This window comes from Crassostrea angulata, chromosome 7, assembly GCF_025612915.1.
Source record: "Crassostrea angulata isolate pt1a10 chromosome 7, ASM2561291v2, whole genome shotgun sequence".
Taxonomy (NCBI): Eukaryota; Metazoa; Mollusca; class Bivalvia; order Ostreida; family Ostreidae; genus Magallana; species Magallana angulata.
Genome location: NC_069117.1, coordinates 53,725,855 through 53,751,823, shown reverse-complemented (window position 1 = coordinate 53,751,823; position 25,969 = coordinate 53,725,855). Strand labels below are relative to the sequence as shown.

The following is a 25,969-nucleotide window of genomic DNA, read 5'->3' as shown; positions in this document are numbered from 1 at the left end:
AGAAGTCGAAAAGAAAAAAAGTTTACAGAGAGACGGACGGACAGGCGGACACTGGACAAAAAGTGATAAGAAAAGCTCAGGTGAGCTAAAAAAGTATTGTTTTTTCAAATTGTTTTTTACAAGCTAAATACGGTGGACTTTTTTTCATCTTTATTCTAATGGTCAAACATTCTAATCTGATCAATGTTATTCAGAATAAAAATTTTGCATTTTGAAAGCCAGACTGCTATTTACACGCGTATTATCCATTTCTATTTTGTTTAGATAGCGTTATACATTATCCAATAATGACAACCAACGCACCTTTTCATTCAAATAAATAGTTATTGCATAACTAATGATACATGTATGTAGCCTTAGTTTGAATATTCTCTCTTTACCCACCACTAAGATTTTATCTGTAAAAATAACGCACAAAATTAAGAGTTACCAATTTTCAAAAGCTTTTCAATTGCAATGCTTAAAATACGCCCACTTGGTCTGACGTTTAAATAACGAGTATCTTCGTATGATTTGCTTTCGTATAATTCTATATGGAACTGATAAAATGGTGATTACCTTTTTAAGGTCTTTCGTTTCCAACGGAAGACCTTATAGTTTTCGTACAGTTTCTTATTATTATAAAGGTCTTCCGTTTCCAACGGAAGACCTTATTGTTTTCGTACTGTTTCTTCTTATTATTTTTTTCCACAAATTTTGTGCACGCGATTTCTCAGAAACTATCCTGCTGATTTTAACCATGTTTTCACAGATAATTGCCAGAGGTCATAATTTTAGACATTTTTTGAAATTTTGAAATCGTCACTTCCGGTACCGAGTTACAGCGGATTTTCTATTTTTTTACGACCTATTTTGTGCAGAGCTGATCTCAGAAACTATAAGAGATATGAATACGAAATTTTCAGGATAGGTAGTCTATAGTTTGAAGTTGTGCACTATTATATTGTTTTACGCCAGTGGCGCCATTTCTATCAGCTCGTCTAGGCACGAAAATTTGGTACGAATTTCCATTCAAAATTTTCATACGTTTTGATTTGTATCTTTTTATCAGTTGATATTTTGTTAAATAATATATAACAAAAGTGGTAAGAAATCAAAACTTCTTTCCAATAAAATCAAGAAAAAGGGGCTGACCCCTTTAATTAGGGACCAAGAGACTCGTAAAGTCTATTACAAATAACTTGAAAACAATAAATATTTTGTTATGCATTATAGAATCAAAGTTGTTGAACGCTACATAATCGTTTTGAAAAAGTCATCGTCAGGCCCATGTTTGTCGTATTTAGGGAATTTTATTCCTTATCTTAAAATTTGGGAGTGGGGGGTGTTAATTTTGAAATTGTATCGATATTTTATGGTATCATTTTATTTAAAATAAAATAAAAAATCGGACGAAAGACCTGCTCGTTACTCGTAACGAGGTCGTATTTGGTTATTATTATTTTTTGTTTCCACAAATATTGTGCACGCGATTTCTCGGAAACTATCCAACCGATTTAAACCATTTTTTCACAGATGATAGGAAGTGATATGAATTTATTTTCATTCTAATGTTTATTTTATAAAATGATCGATTTATTGCTGATTTTGTCACCTTTTTGACCCATTTTGTGCACGCTTCATCTCGAAAACTATCAGAAATATGAATATGAAATTTTCACGATTGGTAGACCAAAGTCTGAAGTTGTGCCTATTGTTTTTTTACGTCATTTGCGCCGTTCTTAAGAGCTCACTATGGCTCGAAAGTTGGATACGAATTGTGTTCCCATTTTTTGTACACACGATTTCTCAGAGATGGCTCGTTAGATTTTCTTCAAATATTTAGGAGTGATAGAAATAAGATATATCTGGAGTATCCATTTTTCATTTTTGCAAAGTTGATTTACTGTCGTCCGTTTCCTGTCCCACGAAAAAAAGCTTGTGACATTCAAATCTCAAAAATCATAAAGACTTGAGCATTCACACTTTGTATGATTATAGACCTATAGTTGTAGATGTCTTTCAACTATTTTGTTTTGTCCGTCATAACTTCCGGTCGTCACCGGAAGCACTAGTTCTTCGAAATTTTTTTTTCTTTTGCATTAAATTTGTTTCATATGAAATTGATATATAAGTAATAATCTTTACATATGTGATGTATCCGATGTTAAATGAAAACAAAAAACTCGACTTCCGGTGAGATATCTCAAACATCTCAGAAAACGTTTTTTAGACCGATGTTTTACCCACGAAATCTCAGAATGTCAAGTGATAAATAAACGAAATTTATATAGATAATAGACATTCGACAGAAAATGCGTTTAATCGTTTTCATTTTGTCAACCGTCACTTCCGGTCCTCAACGGAAGGGTTCAAACAAATCAAGCTGTTTGAAAGTTTCACTGTTTTTCTTTGAAAATTTTAGTAAAATTGATAAACAATAAAGTACAAGTGTCTAATGTTCATGAAATACTAACTTTTTATTTTGACTGAGCATTTCCGTTTGTCCGTTTCCTGTCAAGAAACAAAAACACAAAAAACAATGACTCCACGAGATCTCAAAAACGGTGATGACCTGAACAACCAGACTTTGTGGGATGATAGCCCTAAATATGAATCCGTGTTTACATTTTTTTGTTTGAATTGTCGTCACTTCAGGTCGTCACCGGAAGTACTTAAAATATATTTTCCCTATTTTTTGGCATGGACTGAATACCGGTATATCATTTCACGATCTTATACATGTTTAATAAGCAAACATATTCTACTTCCGGTGAGTTATATAAAAAACTTGGGTACCTATCCTTTTACAAATTTGATACCCGCGAGATTTTAGTCACTGTAAGTGATTGAGACACGAACTTTTATGAATGATAGACAATTGATTGAAGATGTCTTTAACGGGGTCAACCGTCACTTCTGGTACTCACCAGAAGAGTTCAAACAATTCATGTTTTTAACAAGTTTAACCGATTGTCTTTGGTTTTTCATCTAGCATGATAAACAGTAATGTACACTAGGCAAATGTATAAAAAAAACCAGCTTTTATTTTCATTGATCACTTTCGTTCTCGAGACAAAAAACCTACTTTCACCAAATCTTATTTTAAAGACAAATTCTGAAATTCAAGTATCATATCATTTGTTCATCTTGATTAAATGAACATTAAAATTTACATTTGACCAGTCGATAACTAGAAAAAACTCCTTCCTTGCTTTACCCCTTTTTTGACTCCTTATTAATAAGTCTTTTTATTGCTTTTTAGAAACCCTTACACATTGTTTCAAGTATATTTTATTGTGACGTTGTCCAATGTCAATTTAAGATAATAATCCATCTTTAAATAATCTTATCGAGCAAAACTAGGTCAAAAATCATATTCTAGGGTCTTTTAAAACGACTTAACATATTTTTTCAGAGTGCGTTAATATCAGCCATATCAACGTACATGTACTTTGAAAAATATTGTTCAAAGCGCGTTGACTTGAGCCCAAATTTTACGCACATTGGAAAAAAATCAAAGTGCGTAATTTCTCAAAGTGCGTTGTAAATAACAAAGATATCATTTTACGATTTGAATGTACGATTGGTGGTTTTTCATTCCTATTAATGTAATATTTGAACTCTTTAAATATATATAAATCCTATTGATATTGGACAAAAAAGAAACCCCAACAGATTCTGGTAACTTGAAGACTCAATTTTGGATGAAAGCTACTTCCGCTTGGATATGTAAAAGGTCATTCGGACGTTATAACTTTCATTGCATTTTTAAAAATTCTTTTTAGACGTAAAAAGAATAAGTGAAATGCTACCATTTTTATTTCTAGAAACATAAAAATAAGATTAGTCATTTCCTTTTTTTTATTTGGTATACAAAAAAAAATAATACGCCTGCCCCCCAAAATAGTAAATTTCATATTAAAATCAATGATTATTACAACAGGGTACCTGAAAACCCCGAGTACATGTAAAAGTAAATTACACCGCCGTTTTGAACATTTTCAACTTTGACATGATCCCCACGTTTCAGCTTTACGATCACTGTCCTGCTTATTTGAATCAAGTCCACTTTGAGCGAAGGAGACGCATGAAGTCTACCCACTGTTATTTTGTTGACTTTAAGATTCAACCAAATCCCGGGATTAGATAAAGAATCGACGACAAACATGTAGATTCCCGCCACAGGACACGTGAACACTCCCGTTCTGTCGTCATATCCGTTTCCATCATTTGTCAGCACTGCGTCATACTTCACTGTTTGTCTTGCCCCCAGTGTAAGTGAGGATGAGTTTATGTTGACAGAGAAGCTTACTTTGCGTAAAGATCTAGGTAGTTCTGTAGTAATATCAATTGAAAATTGTAAACATCATTTGTTTTTAAAGATTTTTTTGGAAAGAAATATAGCTTTTACCAATGCAAGTGTTACCTGATGAAGACAGTTTAATTAGCTCCTTGAAGGCTGTTGAGTCTAAGGTCACTGTGGCCTTGGTATTGTCGTAGATTAACGACTTCAGTGAATCAACCTTTGTCTGTATGCCTGTCTGTGAGGTTCCGGCAACATTACTTTTCTTAAGATCAAGGAACCCGAATAGCAGCGCAAATACCAGTGTTCGAAACATATTTGTTATGTTCTTAACGTGTATGTAGAGAGAGTGGAAATGCCCTCTTCCGTTGGTTTATATCAGCACATATGCAACATATGTCACATAATTACCATCACGCTATAACCCCATTATCATATAACATAACAAAAATATTAGGACTAAATAGTTTTATTGTAAACATAAAACGGATGACATGCAATATTAAGGTATTCCGTTTCCAACGGAAAACCTTATAGTTTTCGTACAGTTTCTTCTTATTATTTTCCCCCCCACAAATTTTGTGCACGCGATTTCTCGGAAACTATCCAACTGATTTTAACCATTTTTTCACAGATGATTGGAAATGATCTGAATTTATTTTGCTTTTAATATTTGTGCCGTCGTCACTTTCGGTACCGATTTATCGCTGGTTTTGTAACTTTTACGACCCATTTTGTGTACGCTTCTTCTCACAAAGTATCAGAGATATGAATATGAAATTTTCAGGATAGGTACATATAGACCATGGTCTGAAGTTGTGCCTATTGTTTTTGTTTTATGCCATTGGCGCCGTTCTTAAGAGCTCACTATGGCTCGAAAATTGAGTACAAATTTTTTCCCCTTTTTTGTACACACGATTTCTCTGTGATGACTCAATAGATTTTCTTGAAATTTTCAGGAGTGATATAAGAAATTTATATCTCAAGTATCCATTTTTCATTTTTTCAAAGTTCATTTTCATGTCGACAGTTTCCTGTCCCGCGACTTGTGACATTGAGATCTCAAAAATGAAAAGGACTTGAGCATTCAGACTTTATAGGATTATAGACATATATTTGTAGATGTCTTTCAACCATTTAATTCGTTTCATATAGAAATGATATATAGGTAATATTCCTTATATATGTCATGTATCCGATGTTAAATAAAAACCAAAAAATCTACTTCCGGTGAGATATCTCGAATATCTCAGAAAGCGTTTTTTAAATAAATGTTTTACCCACGATGTCTCAGAAATTCAAGTGATCAATAAACGAAACTTATATAGATAATAGACATTTGATAGAAAATGCGTTTAGTCAACCGTCATTTCCGGTCCTCAACGGAAGGTTTCCAGCAAATCAAACTGTTTGAAAGTTTAAATGTTTTTCTTTGGTAATTTTAGTAAAATTGATAAACAATAAAGTACAAGTGTCTAATGTTTAAGAAATATTAACTTTTTATTTTCACTGAGCATTTCTGTTCGTTCGTTTCCTTTCAAAAGACAAAAACAATGACTCCACGAGATCTCAAAAACGGTGATGACTTGAACAACCAAACTCTGTGGGATGATAGCCCTTAGTATGTTTCCGTGTTTACATTATTTTGTTTGAATCGTCGTCACTCCCGGTCGTCTTCGGAAGCACGTATTTTTTTTCCCTTATTTTTTTTTTTACAAGGAATGAATACCGGTATATCATTACACGATCTTTTATATGTTAAATAAGCAAACATATTCTACTTCCGGTGAGTTATATCAAATATTTAAGGTACCTTGCCTTTTTACAAATTTGATACCCGCGAGATTTTAGTCATTGTAAGTGATTGAGACACGAACTTTAATGAATGATAGACATTTGATTAAAGATATGTTTAGCGGGTTTTATTTTGTCAACCGTCACTTCCGAAACTCACCAGAAGAGTTCAAACAATTCATGTTTTTAACAAGTTTAACCGATTGTCTTTGGTGTTTCATCTAGCATGATAAACAGTGATGTACACTAGGTAAATGTATTTAAAAAACAGCTTTTAGTTTCATTAATCACTTTCGTTCTTCCGTTTCCAGTATCGAGACAAAACACCTAGTTTCACCAGGATCTCAGATTTGGCAGAGAGTATCGATATATCATTGTATCATACAAAACAAAATCGGACGGAAGACCTACTTGTTACTCGTAACGAGATCTAGTTTTCGTACTATTTCTTCTTCTTCTTATTTTTTTCCAAAAATTTTGTGCACGCGATATCTCGAAAACTATTCGGCCGATTTCGACTATTTTTTCACAGATGATTGACAGTGGTCATAATTCTAGAAGTTATTTTAAATTTTGAAATCGTCAATTCCGGTTCCGATTTACGGCCGATTTTGAAAATTTTATACGACCAATTTTGTGCAGACATAAATTCAGAGACTATCAGAGATGTGAATATAAAATTTTCAGGATAGGTAGACCATAGTTTGAAGTTATGCCTTGCATTTTTTTACGCCAGTGGCGCAATGTTTAGGAGCTCGCCTGGGCTCGAAAATTGGATTTGAATTTTGAATCAAAATTTTCATACGTTTTGATCTGTATCTTTTTATGAGTTTATATTTTCTTAAGACATATATAATCAAAGTGATAGAGAATTAAAAGTTTTTTCCAAGAAAACGAAGAAATAGGTGATGGCCCCTTAAATTAGGGGCCACGACACTCGTAAACTCTATTACAATAACTTAAATACGATAAAGATTTTGTCATGCATTAAAGAGGCAAAGTTGTTGATCGTAACCATATCTATGAGGTAAAATCATTGCCACGCCCATTTATTACGTAATTAGGGATTTTGAGGGGCCAAAGTACTTAAACTTTGACGCAATATATCTAGAGAAGGAGACATATTTTGTTAAGCATTGTAGAAGAGAAAATTTGCATTGATGATTCTAATCGATTCCATTAATCAAAACACCAATGTCTGTCCCCATTAAGGATCTAGAGGGCTTGTCCTTAAAATATTTAATCATTTGTATCTCAGAAATGATCAACAATTTTAGAGGGGTGTAAGAACAAATAATGTTAGTATTCTTTTGACCTTTTTAAAGAAATCAAGAAAAAGGGGCTGGCCCCTTTATTTGAGGACCAAGACACTCGTAAACTCTATTACAAATAACTTTAAAACCATGAAGATTTTGTAATGCATTATAGAGGCAAAGTTGTTGATCGTAACAATATCTATCAGAAAAAGTCATTGCCACGCCCATTTATTACGCAATTAAGGATTTTTAGGGGCCAAAGTACTTAAAATATGACGCAATATATCTAGAAAAGGAGACATATTTTGTTAAGCATTGTAGAAGAGAAAATGTTTGCATTGATGATTCTAATCGATTTCATTAATCAAAGCACCAACGTCTGCCCCCATTAAGAATCTAGAGGGCTTGCCCCTTAAATATTCAATCATTTGTATCTAAAGTATATACAACAATTTAAGATGGTTGTAAGAACAAAAAATGTTAGTAATCGTTGGACCTTTTGAATGAACTCAAGAAAAAGGGGCTGGCCCCTGTAATTAGGGGCCAAGAGACTCGTAAAGTTTCATACACATACCTTAAAAACGATCAAGATTTTGTAATGCATTATAGAAGTAAAGTTGTTGATCGTAACAATATCAGTTTGTAATACTCATTGTCACACCCATTGATGATGTAATTACAGATTCTAGGGGACTTAAATCGTGAATCTTGAATGTGTTGTATGTGAAAAAGCAAAACTTTTTGTTAAGCATTCGAAAGGATATTAACAATCGTATACATTATCTAAAAGGGAGGGGTTGAGTGGAAATTCTGAAATTTCATTGATATTTTAATGGTATTGTTTAGAAAATTGAACGGAAGACCTACTCGTTACTCGTAACGAGATTGTATCTAGTACTGTATATATCTTCGTTCTCTGTAGGGAAACATTGAACGTCCAGATGACGTTACTAATTCTTTGAACCAAATATTTACTGATATTTAATATTCGTGTTGTTTGGTGGTCAAAATCCAGTTTTCATCATCCAAAAATTGTGTTACATTTAATCTTTACTTGACGTCATAGTCATAGTCACGGTGGATTTTAACAGTTTGCTTCTTTGCTTTCCCGAGTGAAATCCAAATTCTTATCACTTTTCCTTGTTATGTTACGTCCGGCGACTTCATCTTTTTATGATAGTACGAATCAGTCGTGAAATTAGTTATTATCGTCTTCCTTGTAACCGTCTTCTTTGAAATAATTTTTAGTCTCCGGGTTGTGCACTTCCTCTCCTTGGTGATTGGTAGAAAATACAAGTTTGCATATTAGATACGGTAAAACTAATATCAGTGAAATAAGATGCTGAATGTTGTGGAATGTTGTGGTATTAACTTTTATTTTACTAAAATAATACAGCCCTCCTAAGATCTCTTTTCCCTACTATAGTCGATATCAACTAACAAGAACGTGGTACGCATTTCTCAATTTAAGGTACACATGCTGAAAACACGTATTAAAAAAAGTTCCATAGGCCTTTGCATGTAAAGGAAGACGACATTTATATAAAAAAGAATTAAATTTTCTTTGATAATTAACTAACTTCTGATTAGACGGTAAGGTTTTTTAAAAAGCTAAATTTGTTTGAAATTGTTCTCAAATACACAAATAATGGCTTAACATTGTGTATAAGTAATTTCTATCCAGTATCTTAAGATAAAATATGAATTATACCCATCAATAACTCAAGACAGAAAGAAATTAAGGTAGAAGGCATTTTGATAATTTTGAAACTTGCATTTAAATGGTGTTCATTTGATTTTTATGTAATTTAGCCTTCTATCATTTAAAAAACTGTAACCTGTGGTTCTTTCATAGAAGAGAGCTGAAATTTGCGATTTTTAAGATTTTATGTCCATCAAATTTTCAGAAAATAATACTTATCTGTTTTGTACTTCCTTAAGTTAATTTAAATGAGGACAATCTGTCTTAAGTATCTGAATTATGTTTAACTAAACAATTTATCTCGTCATAATTTGGTTCATTGATTATTAGAACCATACTCAATACAAGGTTTAAATATTATTTGGTTTTAAGCCTAATTTTTAGTAACATTACTTTCGACATTTTATGGTTTATTGTTAACTTAAATCAAAATTTGGCCGTGCGCTCTGATCTCCTATTTGCAGTTTCAAATTTTGAATTTTTCTTCGATATACAGAAATACAATCATATCTAATTTTTTGACCTTAAATTTATTAAAATTGTTGCTAAATTATGTCTACCAAAACTGATGATGATATGATGTTTAGTAAAAATATATGGTAAATGTCTTCGTACATTATGATTCGCCCTCGTACATGTATATGGATTTTTCTTATTTACTGATACTTAATAGCTAAAGACAACATATCTAAAAAATTAAGTAAGATCTGTTGGTTTATTTTTTGACCACTTAGCCTTCTATATCTCACCTTTCAAAAGTTTGACAGATATTCATAATGAAAAGAATGTCACCTTTAATCCATTCGAAAGATTTTATAACATCTAGCACAACTTAGTCATCCTCCCTGGGTAGACTCAAGTCGTTTGCTAAGCAAAACGCAGTAGATTAGTTTTTTTTTTTTTTTCTAACAGTGTGCCCCCCCCCCAAAAAAATGGAGGGGTGTTAAGGAAAATCTTTAAAGGTATTACTTAGTTCCCGGGGTGGGTGGCTGGGTGGAGGCTTTTTTTAATGAACATCGAACGTGATGTAAAACGTCTTGAGACAGAGGATTAAACTAATTTGGTCAAAATTGGATATTGTTGCTTGAGCGAAAGTTGTGGCTCATGGGCGTTTTGTTCAAAGTTCTGAAATTATCGTCTATTTTACAACTCCTTTCTTTATACACCAAACAATGCTGAAAGACAGATAAGCAAACAAAATTTCAAGTAAACTACACGTAATAGTTCAACCATCTGTGATACGCTTTGCTTTGAATCGTATTATGATTTTCACTTTGATGTTATTCGTCCACAGTTTTTGTGAATATTCAAATAAAATTTCATAATTTACAAAGGGGTAAATAATGCAACATTTGTATCGGTTCTAATCAAATAGAAAAGAAAAGGAATCGTTAAACCTATCAGAAATATCGTTTTCCAATAAGGAAGTATTGGTTTGCACTTTGAATACTTCAGTTTAACACCAAAGAAAGAAAACTTTTCTCGCTTTCTCTACGTTTGTACAAGTACTGTTTCTTGATATAATTAAAATGGATACAACTCAAAATAGATATTGAAAAATCAACTTTTTATTCCTTTTTTTAAATTACTGAACTTTGAATCACAAGAAAATCGTAATTACAAAGTGTTGGAAAAACAAGATCATTGTCAAATGTATATCTTTGTATTTAATTCATTAGTGAACTCTATGTGCTTTAAAGGTCTTCATTTAGTTTACTGAGTATTTTCTTCCCCATTAAATAGGAAAACGGATTATAATGTTTAAGCTACAGAGAAAATAAATCAACATCTAGCCAATTTTTCTTAATTTGTTTTCGTGCAAATATACATGAACACATTATTTGAACTTTAAACTGTTTTCAAAGCTATCATTTATCTGTGCTTAGTTCGTTCATAATATTGTAATCTTGTTTTTTTTCTGTTTCAAGGTTTAGATCACATGGAAGTCAATACACCATGGATAGCTGTTCCATGGAAATTCACACCGTTTCTAGCACAGTATCAATAAAAAGTGTATCGCAAAAGTAATTAAAGAACAAGGAAAATTTAATCTTCCACGCGTTGCCAGTTATATGATTAATTTTGAATACAAACAAGGACATGATTTAAAAACTGATTTAGTATTGAAAAAATCTCATGTATTTCAGGGTAGATAAAGACAGGTAGTTTCGATTCTAAAATTATTTTCTAGGGTACGATAACGTAATCTTTGATTAAGATAACGTATCAAACCTACTCATTTAAAACACAGTTATTGTCATGACAGCATGTCAAGCTGAATTTATGGTTGCAAGGTCCTGCGAAGCTTTGTAGAGATTGTATATTACCTGGAATCAAAATGTATGGAAAATAGATTGTATTGGTTACCATGAACTGTACCAGAGAGAGAGAGAGAGAGAGAGAGAGAGAGAGAGAGAGAGAGAGAGAGAGAGAGAGATCTGTGTGTGTGTGTGTGTGTGTGTGTGTGTGTGTGTGTGTGTGTGTGTGTGTGTGTGTTTAAAAAGCGCATGGAGTTGAAAAAAGTCTAATTCAGCATAGGTTTTGTTTTGAAATTAGTGGTGTAGTTCAAGATTTTTTGTGTGTGCATGTTTTTAACCATTATTTGTAGATATTCACTAAAAATGAACGACTACCCACTCTTGCAAAGTGTCATCAGACCTAAGATTAATTTCAGTGAGGTTTTATCATTTTATCTATACATCTATAAAAATATATATTGACCATTTGAGTAAAATTATCGTCAAATAAATTATCAAATAAAAACTTTCTAATTCAAAATTCTTTCATTCGCTGTTGTATTTAATTTATATAAGGTTTTGGTAGAAAATAATTTGAAGATTATTTTATGATGCAATATGAAGACTTGAAACTTTTAAATTGCATACGTGCGAAATTACTTTTAAAAAATGGTTTAAGCTTATCATTTCTCATTGGTTATTTCTATCACAGTTTGTGAACTGTCAATCGATTGTAGATATTGTTTGAAGTTTCAAACAAATAATTAAGTTGTTATAATCATATATTATTCACTGAAAAAAAATACATGGCTACCAATTGTCCAATCAGGCTCTTCGTGACTTTAAAGTGTTGTACCCTTGGTCCTCTATATACCCAGAAGCGACCGAGTTTCTCTCTGGGGGTATGGACAGTTGCGCAATCTACTCTCTGTTTTCTTGACAGTATATTATGAAAGTAAAAAATTAAAAAGGGTTACAGCAATGTAATCGAAAATTCTCTTATTTCAAAAAATGTTGAAGTGACAACAACGATATGCATATTTTTGTCATTGTTGATTGTATTTTCTCTCATAAATAATTACGTAATAAGGTTAGACGACAACTAGATTTTGACAAATGACATATTAGTTAAGTTCAATTTAACTTGCGTTGTTTGTCATCGAAACTTGCTGAATTTAAATTCTGTCTTCTAAGACAGATGAACCATTTTTGTTTGATGTTTAAGAATGATGACAGCGAAGAAACAAGTAATATATTTTACTTTAAACATATTAAGCTTATTTACCCATTATATAAAAAGAAAAAAAATAATTCCAAAAGGTTATCAATTAAATATTTAAGATGATCTTAATTCTATTATATCGTCTAATAATCTCTAAGGATTATTTTTCAATTGATGTGAATAACTTGATCGCTGATAACACCTGCATGACTTAAAGGCTTTGATGGAGTGTAGAAAAAAATCGAATTCCTGTAACAACCATGCAATCGAAGACTCATCTGACAGTTCGATTCCAGGAGTTTCTCCCTGCACCTGTTATTACATTATTATAACGAAATAAGGCAAACACAGTTTGGCTTTTTGTTCACAGCATGAACAATTTCTGTATGTACATAACACCTGGCTGCACTTTACACCTTTTAAAAAAAAAGACGTGTATATACAATTGTGCAAGGTGTAAAAAACCGTTCATATCTTTAGCAGATTAATGGGTATATGTTGCATCAGGGTTCTTCTTGATTTGAGAAATCCATAGAACTTCATATCGATTGAAACTCTCCAAAATTTTTCCTAGCAGATTCGTTCCATTGTAACAAATTAAAGCCCTTTGTAAAATACGCTCTTTAAATTTTGTTTTTAAAACGTGCTTTGTAGCAACCTCTAATGATACAGTATCCTGTAATGATATAAATTTTTATATTGGTCGCATTGCCAACACCTTCTCAAAAAAATGTTATTCAGGACTGATTAAAATGTATTTAAGGTCTTCCGTTTCCAACGGAAGACCTTATAGTGATTGTAGTGTTTTTTTCTTTCTTTCTTATTATTTTCCCCCCTTTTTTGTCGGCAGAATTTCTCAGAGATGGCTCGATAGATTTTTCTGTTTTCAGGACTGATAGAGAATGATAATATCTCGAAAGGATTTTCTCATTTTTAAAACAATTATTTCTGGTCGTCCGTTTTCTGTCCCGCGACTAAAAACCTTGTTCCCTCGAGATCTCAGTATCGGCAAATACTTGAAAATCGAAACTTTGTGAGATGATAGATCTATAGTTGTAGATGTGTTTAAACTATTTTGTTTTGTTCGTCGTAACTTCCGGTCGTCACCGGAAGCACTTCAAATATAATTATTTTTACGCAATAAATTTATTTTCAATAGAATAAATATATAAGTATAAATCTATACATAGGTTATCTTTGCAATGTTATATCAACAACGCAAAGATAAGGCAAGTATACAAGAAACATTTAATACAATTTATATTGAGCACTTCCGTTTGTCCGTTTCCTGTCTCGAGACAAAAATCCGTATTTCGACGAAATCTCAAAAACGGTAACGATCAAATTTTGTGGGATGATTGACCTATGTATGTACATGTGTCAACACTATTTTGTTTTATCCGGCGTAACTTCCGGTCGTCACAGGAAGTACACCCAATTTTGTTTTTAAAAAAAATATTTTGGCTATTAAGCATGGAAGTAAATTTTAGCTATAGAAATACAAAAGGTCATCTTCACATAGTAAAAAAACCAAAAAAAGTTCTACTTCCTGAGAGACATCTCAAATATCTCAGGTAGCCTTCTTTTTAAAAAGATCTCAGAAACCGTGAGAGATCAAGACACAAACCTTTTATGGATAATGGACATTTGATTGAACATGTGTTTAACGGGTTTCATTTGGTCGTACGTCACTTCCGGATCTCACTCGAAGCGTTCAAGCAATAGAAGTTTTTTTTAACTTGAGGGTTTTTTTTTTACATTTTACTCAATTTGATGAACAGTAACGTACCGTAGGTAAATGTACTAAAATATCTACTTTCAGTTTCTTAAATCACTTCTGTTTGTTCGTTTCCGGTCCCGAGACAAAAACCTTTTATCAACGAGATATTATAACTAAAAAATCTTGAACATCCAAACTTTGAGGAAAGACAAAACAATGTATAAAGATATGTTTACTATCTTCTGTATGATCCGACGTAACTTCCGGTCGTCTCAGAAAGTACTCAAAAATTGACATTTTGTCTTTTTTGTTTGTTTATTTCTTGGGAATTCCTTTACAGTATATATCATATCAATTTTCTGTTTACAAGAGAAATGGACTTTTTGAACAGATTAATTCACGAGGAACGGAAGACCTTTTTGTTGCTAGAGCAACAAGAGTCTAGTTATTATTTTTTTTCCCACAAATTTTGTGCAAGCGGTTTCTCGGAAACTATCCAACCGATTTACACACTTTTTTCACAGATAATAGGAAGTGATCTGAATTTATTTAGCTTTTAATATTTTTGCCGTCGTCACTTCCGGTACCGATTTATTGTTGATTTTGTCACCTTTTCGACCCATTTTGTGCACGCTTCATCTAAAAAACTATCGGAGATATGAATATGAAATTTTTAGGATAGGTAGACCATAGTCTGAAGTTTCTTTTCTTCTGGTACTCACGAGAAGAGTTCATACAAATCATGTTTTTAACAAGTTTAACCGATTGTCTTTGGTGTTTCATCTAGGATAATTAACAGTGATGTACACTAGGCAAATGTTTAAAAAAAACCTAGCTTTTATTTTCATTAATCGCTTCCGTTCGTCCGTTTCCGGTCTCGAGACGAAAATCCTAGTTTCACCAGGATCTTAGATTTGGCAGAGAGTATCGATATTTCATTGTATTATAAAAAACAAAATCGGACGGAAGACCTACTCGTTACTCGTAACGAGATCTAGTTGTATATAATAATTTCATTCATGTGCAATTCATTTTATACAAACATATTCTTTTCAATTCAATAAATCAAATCTAAAAAAAAACAACACACACTACGAATTGTACCTAACCCTAAAATATCAAATGTTAAACTTTTATGACTTGGACAAAAGCTGGCTTGTGTCATTTTTTGCAACAATTATGATGTGATAATGGTTATATTTGTGAAGAAAGTTTAAGCCTTACGCTGTTACATCTTTAATTGATTAAGTGAATCTTTAACTACATTGTTCAACTTGGTGTGGCCCTGTATTCAACGAATGGGGATCTGTACTGATTCTTCACGATTCACCCTGCTCCGTGACAAAAGTGGTTTATTTTTTTTTAACGTTTCCTGTTGCCAAGGAAATGAGTGAAATTGGATAAAAATAGCTCAAAAAAAGAATGTCCAAAATTTAGTTGTAGCCCTCGGAACTTATTTAGCATGGAAGAAATAATTCAATTGATAATTCAGGTTGTTTAAAAAACTAGGTTAGTTAATTTACCATTAACACTGTTAAAAGTTTTTGAAGAACAAAAATTTATAGAATGTTTCTTATTCTCAATAACATCATTACAATTATTAATTTTTTTGCCACAGTTTGTGGTTTTTCTTCCGTTTAATGAATATTTCATTTTTTTGTTCTGTGTTTTTTTAAAATATGAAACGCATCGACACAATTTAGACAGTATTTATCAATGAAACATACATATCAAGACAAATTACTGACAAAGATATTGTTCTGCGTCAACGCTGCGTCATTTTTTACAATGGAAATTTTAAATAAGTTTAGTCAAAGCTTTTTATGTGATCAGAAAGTGAAAATATATTAGTGAAAGGGATCAAAAATCAATTTGCCTCCAGGTAAAGTATCCGAAAATTAAAATGCTGATTTGTGAGGGACAAAGTTGACTTTAATTACCTTATTCTGTTTAATATCCAAGACATAGAAATACACATGAAAAATACATCAATTCAATTACAATTTGATTTGTTTTTACTGCATCACATTTTTATTGTAAATATTTATACTTACACTTTGTCACATTATTTATTATTACCGTGCAGGTAAAAAAAAAGATTTTTATATTAAAACCTTATAGATCTATATTTATGTAAGAAATTTAAATAAGGAAGTTCCTTGTAATTTTGTAGAGAGATACACATTATTGTAGAAACCTATGTATGTTGGCTGGTAATTTATAACTAGTATTGCAATATCTTTGCAACAATATTAAAGGTCGTAAATTTATCAATAATCCAATGTCAGCCTACTAGTATATATAGAAGTAAAGGTGTTAAATGCGCCCCGAAAACAATAACGTACGTGGTGCCAGAGAGGAAAGGTGCAAGGTAACAGCAACTTAGATGATTGTTTAACTATATTCTGCAGAAAAGTGTATTAGTTTTTACCTTAAATTTTATTTTTCAGATGAAGGCTTTACTTTAGATTATATTTGTCATTTTAATGGCAATAACTACTGTCAAAGGTAAACATTTTATTTACTTAATATCTTAAATACTTTTTACTTTTTCATAGTTTTGCAGTTTAATAAAAAATTTTGTACTTTGGTAATGGTATTGTAACCGGGCTTTCAAAATGCAATGCTTCATTACTGGTACGAACTGAGCAGTCTAAAGACTTCTCTCACTCCAGAAAGTCTTAATGTGTATACAACAGTGCTTTGGGACATGACTCACTAAAGCACCATTCTGAATTGTTAATGCTTTAATCAGAACATAAAAGATACCGCTGAATTTTATTAAAATAAGAGATTTTTCAGGACTGTAAGTCGGTATGCTAGAAATTGCACAGAATTGTATAGAAATGCGATGATCAACCTTTAAAACCTTTCTACAAATACCAATTGCTTTCAGTTACAGTTTAAAAAGTCACCTTTGAACATTCAGAATATTTTTGATAATTTATAGATTGGATAAAGTTTATGTTTTTCTTACATATATTATTTTTTTTAGCATATATAAATCTAAATATATCTTTTCATTGTTACGTGTACCAATAGTTAATCAAATTTCAATAAAGGTTTGATTTTATGCATAAATGTAATATATACTACGTGTAATTCATTTCAGTTGTTATTGTATAATTGTTCCTTTTGTTGTGTTCTTTTATATATATAGTTGCCTGTGCGTACTCACCCACTACTCCCTACACTACGACTACGTACTACTATACACCGTGGGGAGGAGGGGGAGGGGCCAGTGCTGCGTCGTTGAGTGGCTATGTCTTTGCAATGACTATGATTGGTGCTTTTATCTGGCAATTTGTACAGATTTGACGGTCACCTTGTTCATTGCCTATTCTTTTTGAGGCTGTTGTTGTCTATGATCTTCAAAGTGAGACATGCAATGCTATTTATCTGTATTGGTTAGGGATTAAAATATAAGACAATCAAATATTGTATATGTAGATTACATTCAACGTAGAATCTTCCTGACAATCAATAACGTACAATGATTTGTAAAAAAGAAAATATTTGTTTGATTTTTATTGCATTTAAGGCCGCTTTCTCATGCCTGTTTAAATCATGAAATGCATGAAAAATATTGAATTTGTTCCAAATACATATCATGTAATTCAATTTAATCTTTCAAAGGAACATTCTTAATCGACACTCTTAATGTTATGCTTTAATTGAGTTTAGTGTATTAAAAACATCATTGCAAAATGTATCTCTCTTTCTCTTTTTAAACAGATATTACTAGTATCGGTCAAGATGGTAAATTTGTTTGGCAATAATATTTTTATTGTGGACAGTATTTTCCTTTAAACAGAGTTAAACGAAAAACAATCTAATGGTGCATTGTAGCAATTCATAATGCAACTATTGCCTTGGTAAAAAGTCAATTTTTTTCAGTAAAAACTTGACTGTTATCTTATAAAAGTCAAAGTTCTTTGTTCCACTCATAGGACATTGAATTCAACAATTTCCGTCGCCTTTTTGCCAAATGATTATCATCAATTTTCAATATCAAATATATTTCTATCAATTATTGTTCTGAATTCCACATACGAATCTTTTTGAGGCAATAACACAGGTAAACAGGTGAACAACGGCCTCTGACTAATTGATATATTGGGTATGTACACGTGTTTTTATCGCACCAAGCTAAAATACTATCTATTAATATTATGCAGGTAAAAAGATAATTAATTTTTAAGTGGTAAATTACGCTTTTTGAAAGTGGATAATAATAAGTTCAATGTAATTTGTAGACAGACAAGAATGCGATTGATTCTTTGGGTAATTTTACCCACAAATGTTAGTACATGTAATTCATCAAGAGGATTGCAATTACTTTGGAACCTTATTAAAAATAGTAAATTTCGCAATAAACCTACGTCTGTGGATATATAAAGCGGTGAAATGCGCATCACACATCTTATGTCTCGTTGTATCAAAGAGTAAATTCGCAAGGTAAAAAGATGGCTTTTAAGTCGTGCCAGGTACAATATAATGCTATTGTTTATAGATCGGTTTATTGTATTTTCGTTGGTCGGGACGTTTTCAAAGAAAGTTAAATGGTGTATTTTTAAATGTCCCTCCTGTCTCTACAACACTGTTTGGTGATTTGCAGTTACATGAAACTTCTCAAATGATGTTAATGCTTATCTATTATCATTAATCAGAATCATAAAGTAGCGCAGAAACTTAAAGAAGTTCATGTGTTATTTGAGGCTTTGGTAGACCAAGAATTATACAGAATTATATATATATATATATATATATATATATATATATATATATATATATATATATATATATATATATATATATATATATATACACACACACACAAGGGTCAATCAAAAAATACGAAGACAATGTGGCTGTCTATCATATATTTTTCATGAAAGTCATACTTAACAGATTAATCTGTGCACCAACATTCATGTTATTGATATGCGAAGTTTTAGTCCATTTGATGAAACGGTATTTCTGTTACCCCTTTTTAAAAACAACATGTTTTGTCACCACGGCGCACGGGAACGTTCAAAACATGACGTCAAGATTAAACATGCACAGTTTATAGATATACCCTATCTTTATATCACGCTTAGTCTCTTGTGCCTTTCTCCTTACAATTTAAAATTGCACTGAAACACTTAACATCTTATTTTCTAACATTTGTTCGAGAATCATAAGTTAGTTCTTCAATTTTTTTTAATTTTCTAACCGAGTATCTCTTCGTTTACAGCAAGGATAACCCTGAACGTCGGTTGACGTTACTTATTTTTTTGACCCAATATTTACAGATATTCTACTCTCTTTCGGACTGTTTTATATTCAAAATACGATTACCACCACCCCCACAAAATTTATGACAGTTAAACACAAACTTATAATAATTGTTGACTTATTTTTTGCACCATTTAGCATTTTCACAGCTTGTGTCGGCTTTTTTATAGGTTAAATCTATTTTGTTTGTACCTCTCGATGCGCCGTGACGTCCGGCGACGTCGATGTTTTTAGTCAATTCTAAAGAGGCCTATCTGTCTTTAGTTAATAATATTTCTTCGAAAAAACAATATATTCCATCAATTTTAGGAACATAGAATACCAAGACAAAACTTAATTTGAGGTTTCAATATTATTCGGTTTAAAGCCCAATTTATAGAGATATTACTTTCAACATTATATGGTTTATTGTTGACATAACACAAATTTTTACCGTGCGCCGTGACCTCATTTTTGCAGGATTCTAAATAATTCTTAGAAATAAAGGAATTTATTAACTTTTTTTCTTGCAAATTGTTTGAAACTATTGCTAAATTATGTCTACCAAATTTAGTAATGATATGACGTTAAGTAACATAGCTATGACAAAAATCTTCGTATTTTTTTATTGACCCTCGTATATATATATATATATATATATATATATATATTAAGCACAGAGAAATTCACCTTTTTGGAGCTCCACCTCCGCTCCAGCCGGGGCTTGAACTCACGACCTCTGGACTCTGGACCCATTCTCCTAGCAGTGAGCGCCCACCGCACTAACCACTGGGTCATTTAGGCAAGACAAAAATCTTGCTTTCGATGACGAAGGGAAACTAGCTGGTCGCTCACTACACGGTCGTTTGAGATACAGGTGGACTGGAGTTAAACGACAAATTGAGAGGATAGGGACGATACACATTACATAGATATATACATATAATAATCACAAACATAGCAATAACTCTCAAATTGACATATACCTGCCCATAGTGAATGATAAAGATATACATAAAGCACAGAGAAATTCACCTTTTTGGAGCTCCACCTCCGCCCCGGCCGGGGCTTGAACTCACGACCTCTGGAACCCATTCTCCTAGCAATGAGCGGCCACCGCGCTAACCACTGGGCCATCTAGGCAAGACAAAAATCTTGCTTTCGATGACGAAGGGAAACTAGCGCACTGGTCGCTCACTACACGGTCGTTTGAGATACTGGTGGAATGCAATTAAACGACAATTTAAGAGGATCGGGACGATACACATTTCACAGATATATACATATAATAAGTACAAACATAGCAATAACTCTCAAATTGGCATATACCTGCCCATAGTGAATGATAAAGATATACATAAAGCACAGAGAAATTCACCTTTTTGGAGCTCCACCTCCGCCCCGGCCGGGGCTTGAACTCACGACCTCTGGAACCCATTCTCCTAGCAGTGAGCGACCACTGCGCAAACCACTGGGTCATCTAGGCAAGACAAAAATCTTGCTTTCGATGACGATATATGATATATATATATATATATATATATATATATATATATATATATATATATATATATATATATATATATATATATTCGCCGTTGTTTTTTTTAAACAGTAGCCTGTGTGTACGCCACCGCCAGTACCCCCACCCCCACCACCACCAACACAACCATTCCCTTAACTATGTCTTCTCCTTCTCATAGGTCCACTACTTATCGTACGACTTCCATAAGTTGGGGAGGAGGCGGCGCCAGTGATGCGTCGTTGAGCAGCTATGTGTTTGCAATGACTGTGATTGGTGCTTTTGTCGTGCACTTTCTGGAGATTTGACAGTTGTTCGCTATGTATTTCAATGGACTAGATTTTCATTGTTGTATTGCTTATAATCTCCAAAGGAAAACAAATCTACATTAATTGTAGCAACTAAATATCTATTTAAGACTCTTTTACTATTGTAGACGTAAACCGATTCAAATAATGAATAATTCTCTATCTTTTTCTTTATCTTTCTTTCTTTATCTTTAAGGCCACTTCATGTCTCGATTTTTAGAATATCTTAGTATTTATACAAATAAAGAATTCATTAACAAAAATGCTTAGCTATTTTACGGTATATGATTTGAATGTTTTCAAATAGCCGTTGTAATAAGTATGCATCTTTTTTTCTTTCTCTAAGAATTGTAGATAAAATATATCATTGTTCATATGGGGTGAATGAAAAGATGACAATAACAAACTGTCAACCATCTCAAAAATCCATAAAAGGAAATACAAATTCAAAGCAGAGCAACACGGACCTCCAAATAGATAGAAGTTGGATCAGGTGCCGAGGAGGAGTAAGCATCCTCTGCTGACCGTTCACACCCGCCGTGTGCTCTTTGACGTAATCGGGTAAAAAACGGAAAAGCCCATAGACAATTATGTAATTAATTATGTTCTAACAATTAGTATGAAAAACATCAGTCAGCATGCGACCCAGTGGAAGATTGTATTTGCTGACAAGGTCGTTGTAGCGACCATAGAACTTACGAAAAGATGACTTCAAATGAGACTGTTGATATGAATGATAGGAAATGTTGTCTTTAGGAGGAGTACTTTAAGTTAGAGCTCTAGATTAAACAATTATTATTGATAACCAAACGTGGTTTTGTTTATAGATGAGTTTAAAATAAATTAATAAAAGTCAAATATCGGTACAGGTTTGATAGTCTAAATAGTGAAAAATTAGTTGCTCTTTTCTAAAAAAAATATTTAAGGCAGTGATAGGGTTTAAAATGAATTTTTTTTTAATTCTACGCACGACTCGTTTTGAATTTGCAACTTATTCCTTGTAGGTATATTAATTTTCAAAAGAAAATATGAGTTAAATACAACTACACTAAACCGTATATCCTTTGACATTTGCTCACTTGTCAGTTACCAAAACGGCACTTGAAATTCTTAAATTGTTTGAAAATTTTAAAATCGATTGCTTTTTGGATGTCTGTATCGCTAGCCCTTATCAAAATACTACTAAGTTTGGGTCCTTCTATCTACAGTGTGCTTCATTCAACAAGTCTACCGATCGCGTCATCGATTTGATTGAATACTAGTAAGATTGCATTGTCTATTCCTGCTGTTACATTTGCTTTGATTTGCATTGATTTCGCTAAAGTCATGACCGTTTATATGCAATTACCAAATTCCATACTTAAGACGCCTCTCCTCAAACTGTAGATGCGGCTTCTTGGCATACGTGTTGCCTCAATTAAACTTGATTGAAATGCAATATGCTTATTTTGTCAGAAAGTAAATTGTAAACATATGTTCCAAAGTTCTCCTTGTGCATGTTCAGGAATGCCAAACAGAGGGAGCGGGGGTGGGGGGGGGGGGAGGGGGCTTCTAACATTAGTGTACAATATTTTTCACAAAGACTTAAGAGAAAGGAAACAGAAACATTTAAAAAAAACATTGTAGAGTTTAATTGAAAAGGAATTGAGAAAGGCAAATATTAACTGTAAATTTTCAATGTTAAAAGGGCTCTCTGTTGGTATTTGATTTTAATTTAAAAAAAAAAAAATTTGATACATTTATCTATATTTTTATATTTGGTAGCAAAAGTCATATTGATTTTCGTGGTAGGTATGTTTAGGTCATTTATAATACACAGCTAATTGTGCCACATACGTTTCACATATGTTTGAACTTAACACATGTACAACATACGTTAAACATATGTGACACTCATGTGAAGTCAAACCGTATGTTACACATATGTTGAGAAACGCATGGTTAACATACGTGTGATAACATACGTTCAACATCACATATGTTTAACATACGTTAGATTTTACATATGTTAAACGTATGTGAACCATATGTTTTACATATGTAGATCTCAACCACATGTTACACATATGTTAATAAACACATGGTTAACATGAGTTCTAAAAACCATATGTTACACGTGCGTTAATAATATATGTTTTACATATGTTTGAAGGCATGCATTTGAATAACTTGACAAATTATCTGCATGCGTGGATCTAAGTAGGGGGGGGGGGCGGGGGTCAGAGCCCCCCCCCCCCCCCCCGGAAAATGAAAGTTAATGAAATTTACACAGTAAAATTATCGCAAATATACCCCGGATCCTTCCCCTCGGGAAAACACATTAATTTTATCCTTCGGACCCCCCCCCCCCCGGAAACATTTCTGGATCCGCGCATGATCTGCATGTACATGTACATGTCAGATGCGTGTTCAACAGAGCGGGTGCTCGCGAGCGCTCGCCAAAATTCCCTATACCCGCAACACAAATTTTGGCGGCTGAACACGCCTCAGCTGATGTTGCTTTATCACTCTTGTCTCTGAAATGAATGCATGTGAACATGTGTGAAGAAAAGCCTTGCTACTGTGCATGTTTATTGGTTTAAATTTTTTATGTAGTTATGCATAAATAAAGTTGTTTCATTAACAGAATCCACGTGTCTTCTTAAAATTAATTCGATAAGGAATCCGGAATTAATACGAAATCGGTTTTAGTTTTGTCGATGACAAAACATACGTCACATTTTTACGTCACGGAGGCAGCAGATCGAACTGCAGGATGAATTTAGCAGAGGTAATGATTGTCAAGCATTCGGTTTTTATTTACTTGCATTTGAAAATTATATCGTACAATTACCGATGGCAAAAGAGTAAACATGTAGAACGGAGCTGTAACTGTGTTCTCCGGGAAAATTCGGGTTGAATTAAAGACGATAAAAATGATGTTTTCCCAGAGAGCTACAACTAAGCAGCTATTTGGTTTAGTTAATTTAGAAGAATCAATACTTATTAAAACCCATAAAATATATGTCGATCATGGATAAGACGCATTTGAAAACTGAAATATTGAAAGTAGAGAAAAACTAGAGCAAAGCCTATGCAAAGTAACGAGTAGGTCTTCCATTGCAACTAAGTGAAATGGTTACTGAATTGCCTCTATTACGTTGTATTCTTATTGCATGGTAATTGAAACATTTTTATAGGTATGCATTGGCTGCTTGACATATCCCTGGAAGAGGACATCAACTAGCTAACAGTCAATGACAAATGTCTCTTTGAATAATGTAAGTATACATACCATTGCATTTCACAGTTTTTCAACCATTTTTTAAGGGTCATCAACACCGCTGGGAAAAATTTTTCCAAACAAATTCAACCTAATAAATAACTCAATGGTATGGATTTCTATGACATTGTCATTGACTGTTTTTTGAAAAAAGTAGAAGTCACTGGGTGTTAAGGATCATTAATAATAATCTGTTGCATGATACCTACATTTGTATTTCTTAGTAAGTAAGTGTAAAATTTTGATATATCTATTTATCTAATGCATGTATTATAATTTGTAGCAAATGGATATGATACAGAAGTTTCAAAGATCTGTTTTGATGTAGCCTGAAGATTTTGTAATGAATGATCCAGGATCCAAATGTTCTTCGCGAAGTTCAGACAGTTGCAATGTGGTTGCTAATTTAGTGACAGATTAAGGTAATTCAATTTAGATAAGGATTAATGCAGGCATGTATCCAGTCACACCCCCCCCCTTTACATGTATAAATTATATTTTTTATCATGTATTTAAATGATTGTATGTACTTAAGTTTATATTAATATTTTAGAAAGAAGTTCAAACAAGCATTGTCATGGGAAAACATTAAAAAGGAAGAAGTTGGAGGTGGACAAAAATCAGGATGAATATACTAGAGGTAAAAAAATATTTTGTCTTGTGATTGACCTTCTATTTGCCCCCCCCCCTCTCCCTCTCTCTCTCTCTGTCTCTCTCTCTCTATCTCTGAGAGCTTGCAAATAAAAGAAAAAATTATTAACAATTGTAAACTTTCTTCATGTTGTAATGTATTTGCAATAAAATCTAAATGGATCCTGTTATTCTTTAACAATATTGTTGAATAAAAAAGCAACCGAGGCATTTGTAAATTTTACTTTATCATAAAATGAAATTTAATGGTAAATTCTTTGTTTTTTTTCCAGAAACTATTAAAGCACAGAAGAATGACAGCAATATAAATCTAAATGTAATCATTCAAGGAATTAAATTCATTTTTAATCTCGAAACTGTCTTTTTTCTGTAACTCTAATTTTAGATTAACAAGTAGCTGGAAATGCAAAATGAATGTTTCCAAAGATCCACTGAAGTTACTGAGTAATCAATTGAAGTGATTCAAGCAGCAAGATGAAGTATATCATGAATGAACTGAAAAATTAAAAATATTCAAGTAATTTAATTTTAAGCAATTTACATGTGATATGTATGTAATTCATGTGAAAAACGTACGTTGGATCCACATAGGTAAAACGTATGGAATGTATCACGTATGTCTAACACACGTGTAACATACGTTTCACATATGTTCATTAACGTACGTTAAACACACGTGGTACTTAAATCACGTTAAACGTACGTGAGGTCACATACGTATCACACATGTTTAACGTATGTGGCACATTTT

The 25,969-nt window shown here is 32.6% G+C and overlaps 1 protein-coding gene and 2 long non-coding RNA genes across 3 annotated transcripts; 2 read left to right on the top strand and 1 right to left on the bottom strand.

Moving 5' to 3' along the window:
• Nucleotides 1-3,868: 3,868 nt before the first annotated feature.
• LOC128157411 (complement C1q subcomponent subunit B-like) lies at nucleotides 3,869-4,619 on the bottom strand. Its single transcript, XM_052819935.1, has 2 exons — nucleotides 4,409-4,619; nucleotides 3,869-4,317 (listed from the first exon to the last, which is right to left on the bottom strand). Exons 1-2 carry the CDS (start codon nucleotides 4,599-4,601, stop codon nucleotides 3,917-3,919), a joined length of 594 nt encoding a protein of 197 aa, XP_052675895.1. The 5' UTR covers nucleotides 4,602-4,619; the 3' UTR covers nucleotides 3,869-3,916.
• Nucleotides 4,620-16,542: 11,923 nt separating this feature from the next.
• On the top strand, nucleotides 16,543-17,928 carry LOC128156775 (uncharacterized). Its single transcript, XR_008239764.1, has 3 exons — nucleotides 16,543-16,587; nucleotides 16,667-16,724; nucleotides 17,377-17,928. It is a non-coding gene; the product is annotated as an uncharacterized LOC128156775 (long non-coding RNA).
• Nucleotides 17,929-23,766: 5,838 nt separating this feature from the next.
• Nucleotides 23,767-25,949, top strand: LOC128157245 (uncharacterized). The gene is made up of 5 exons (XR_008239809.1): nucleotides 23,767-24,075; nucleotides 24,485-24,565; nucleotides 24,851-24,989; nucleotides 25,121-25,207; nucleotides 25,491-25,949. It is a non-coding gene; the product is annotated as an uncharacterized LOC128157245 (long non-coding RNA).
• The last annotated feature ends 20 nt before the right edge of the window (nucleotides 25,950-25,969 follow it).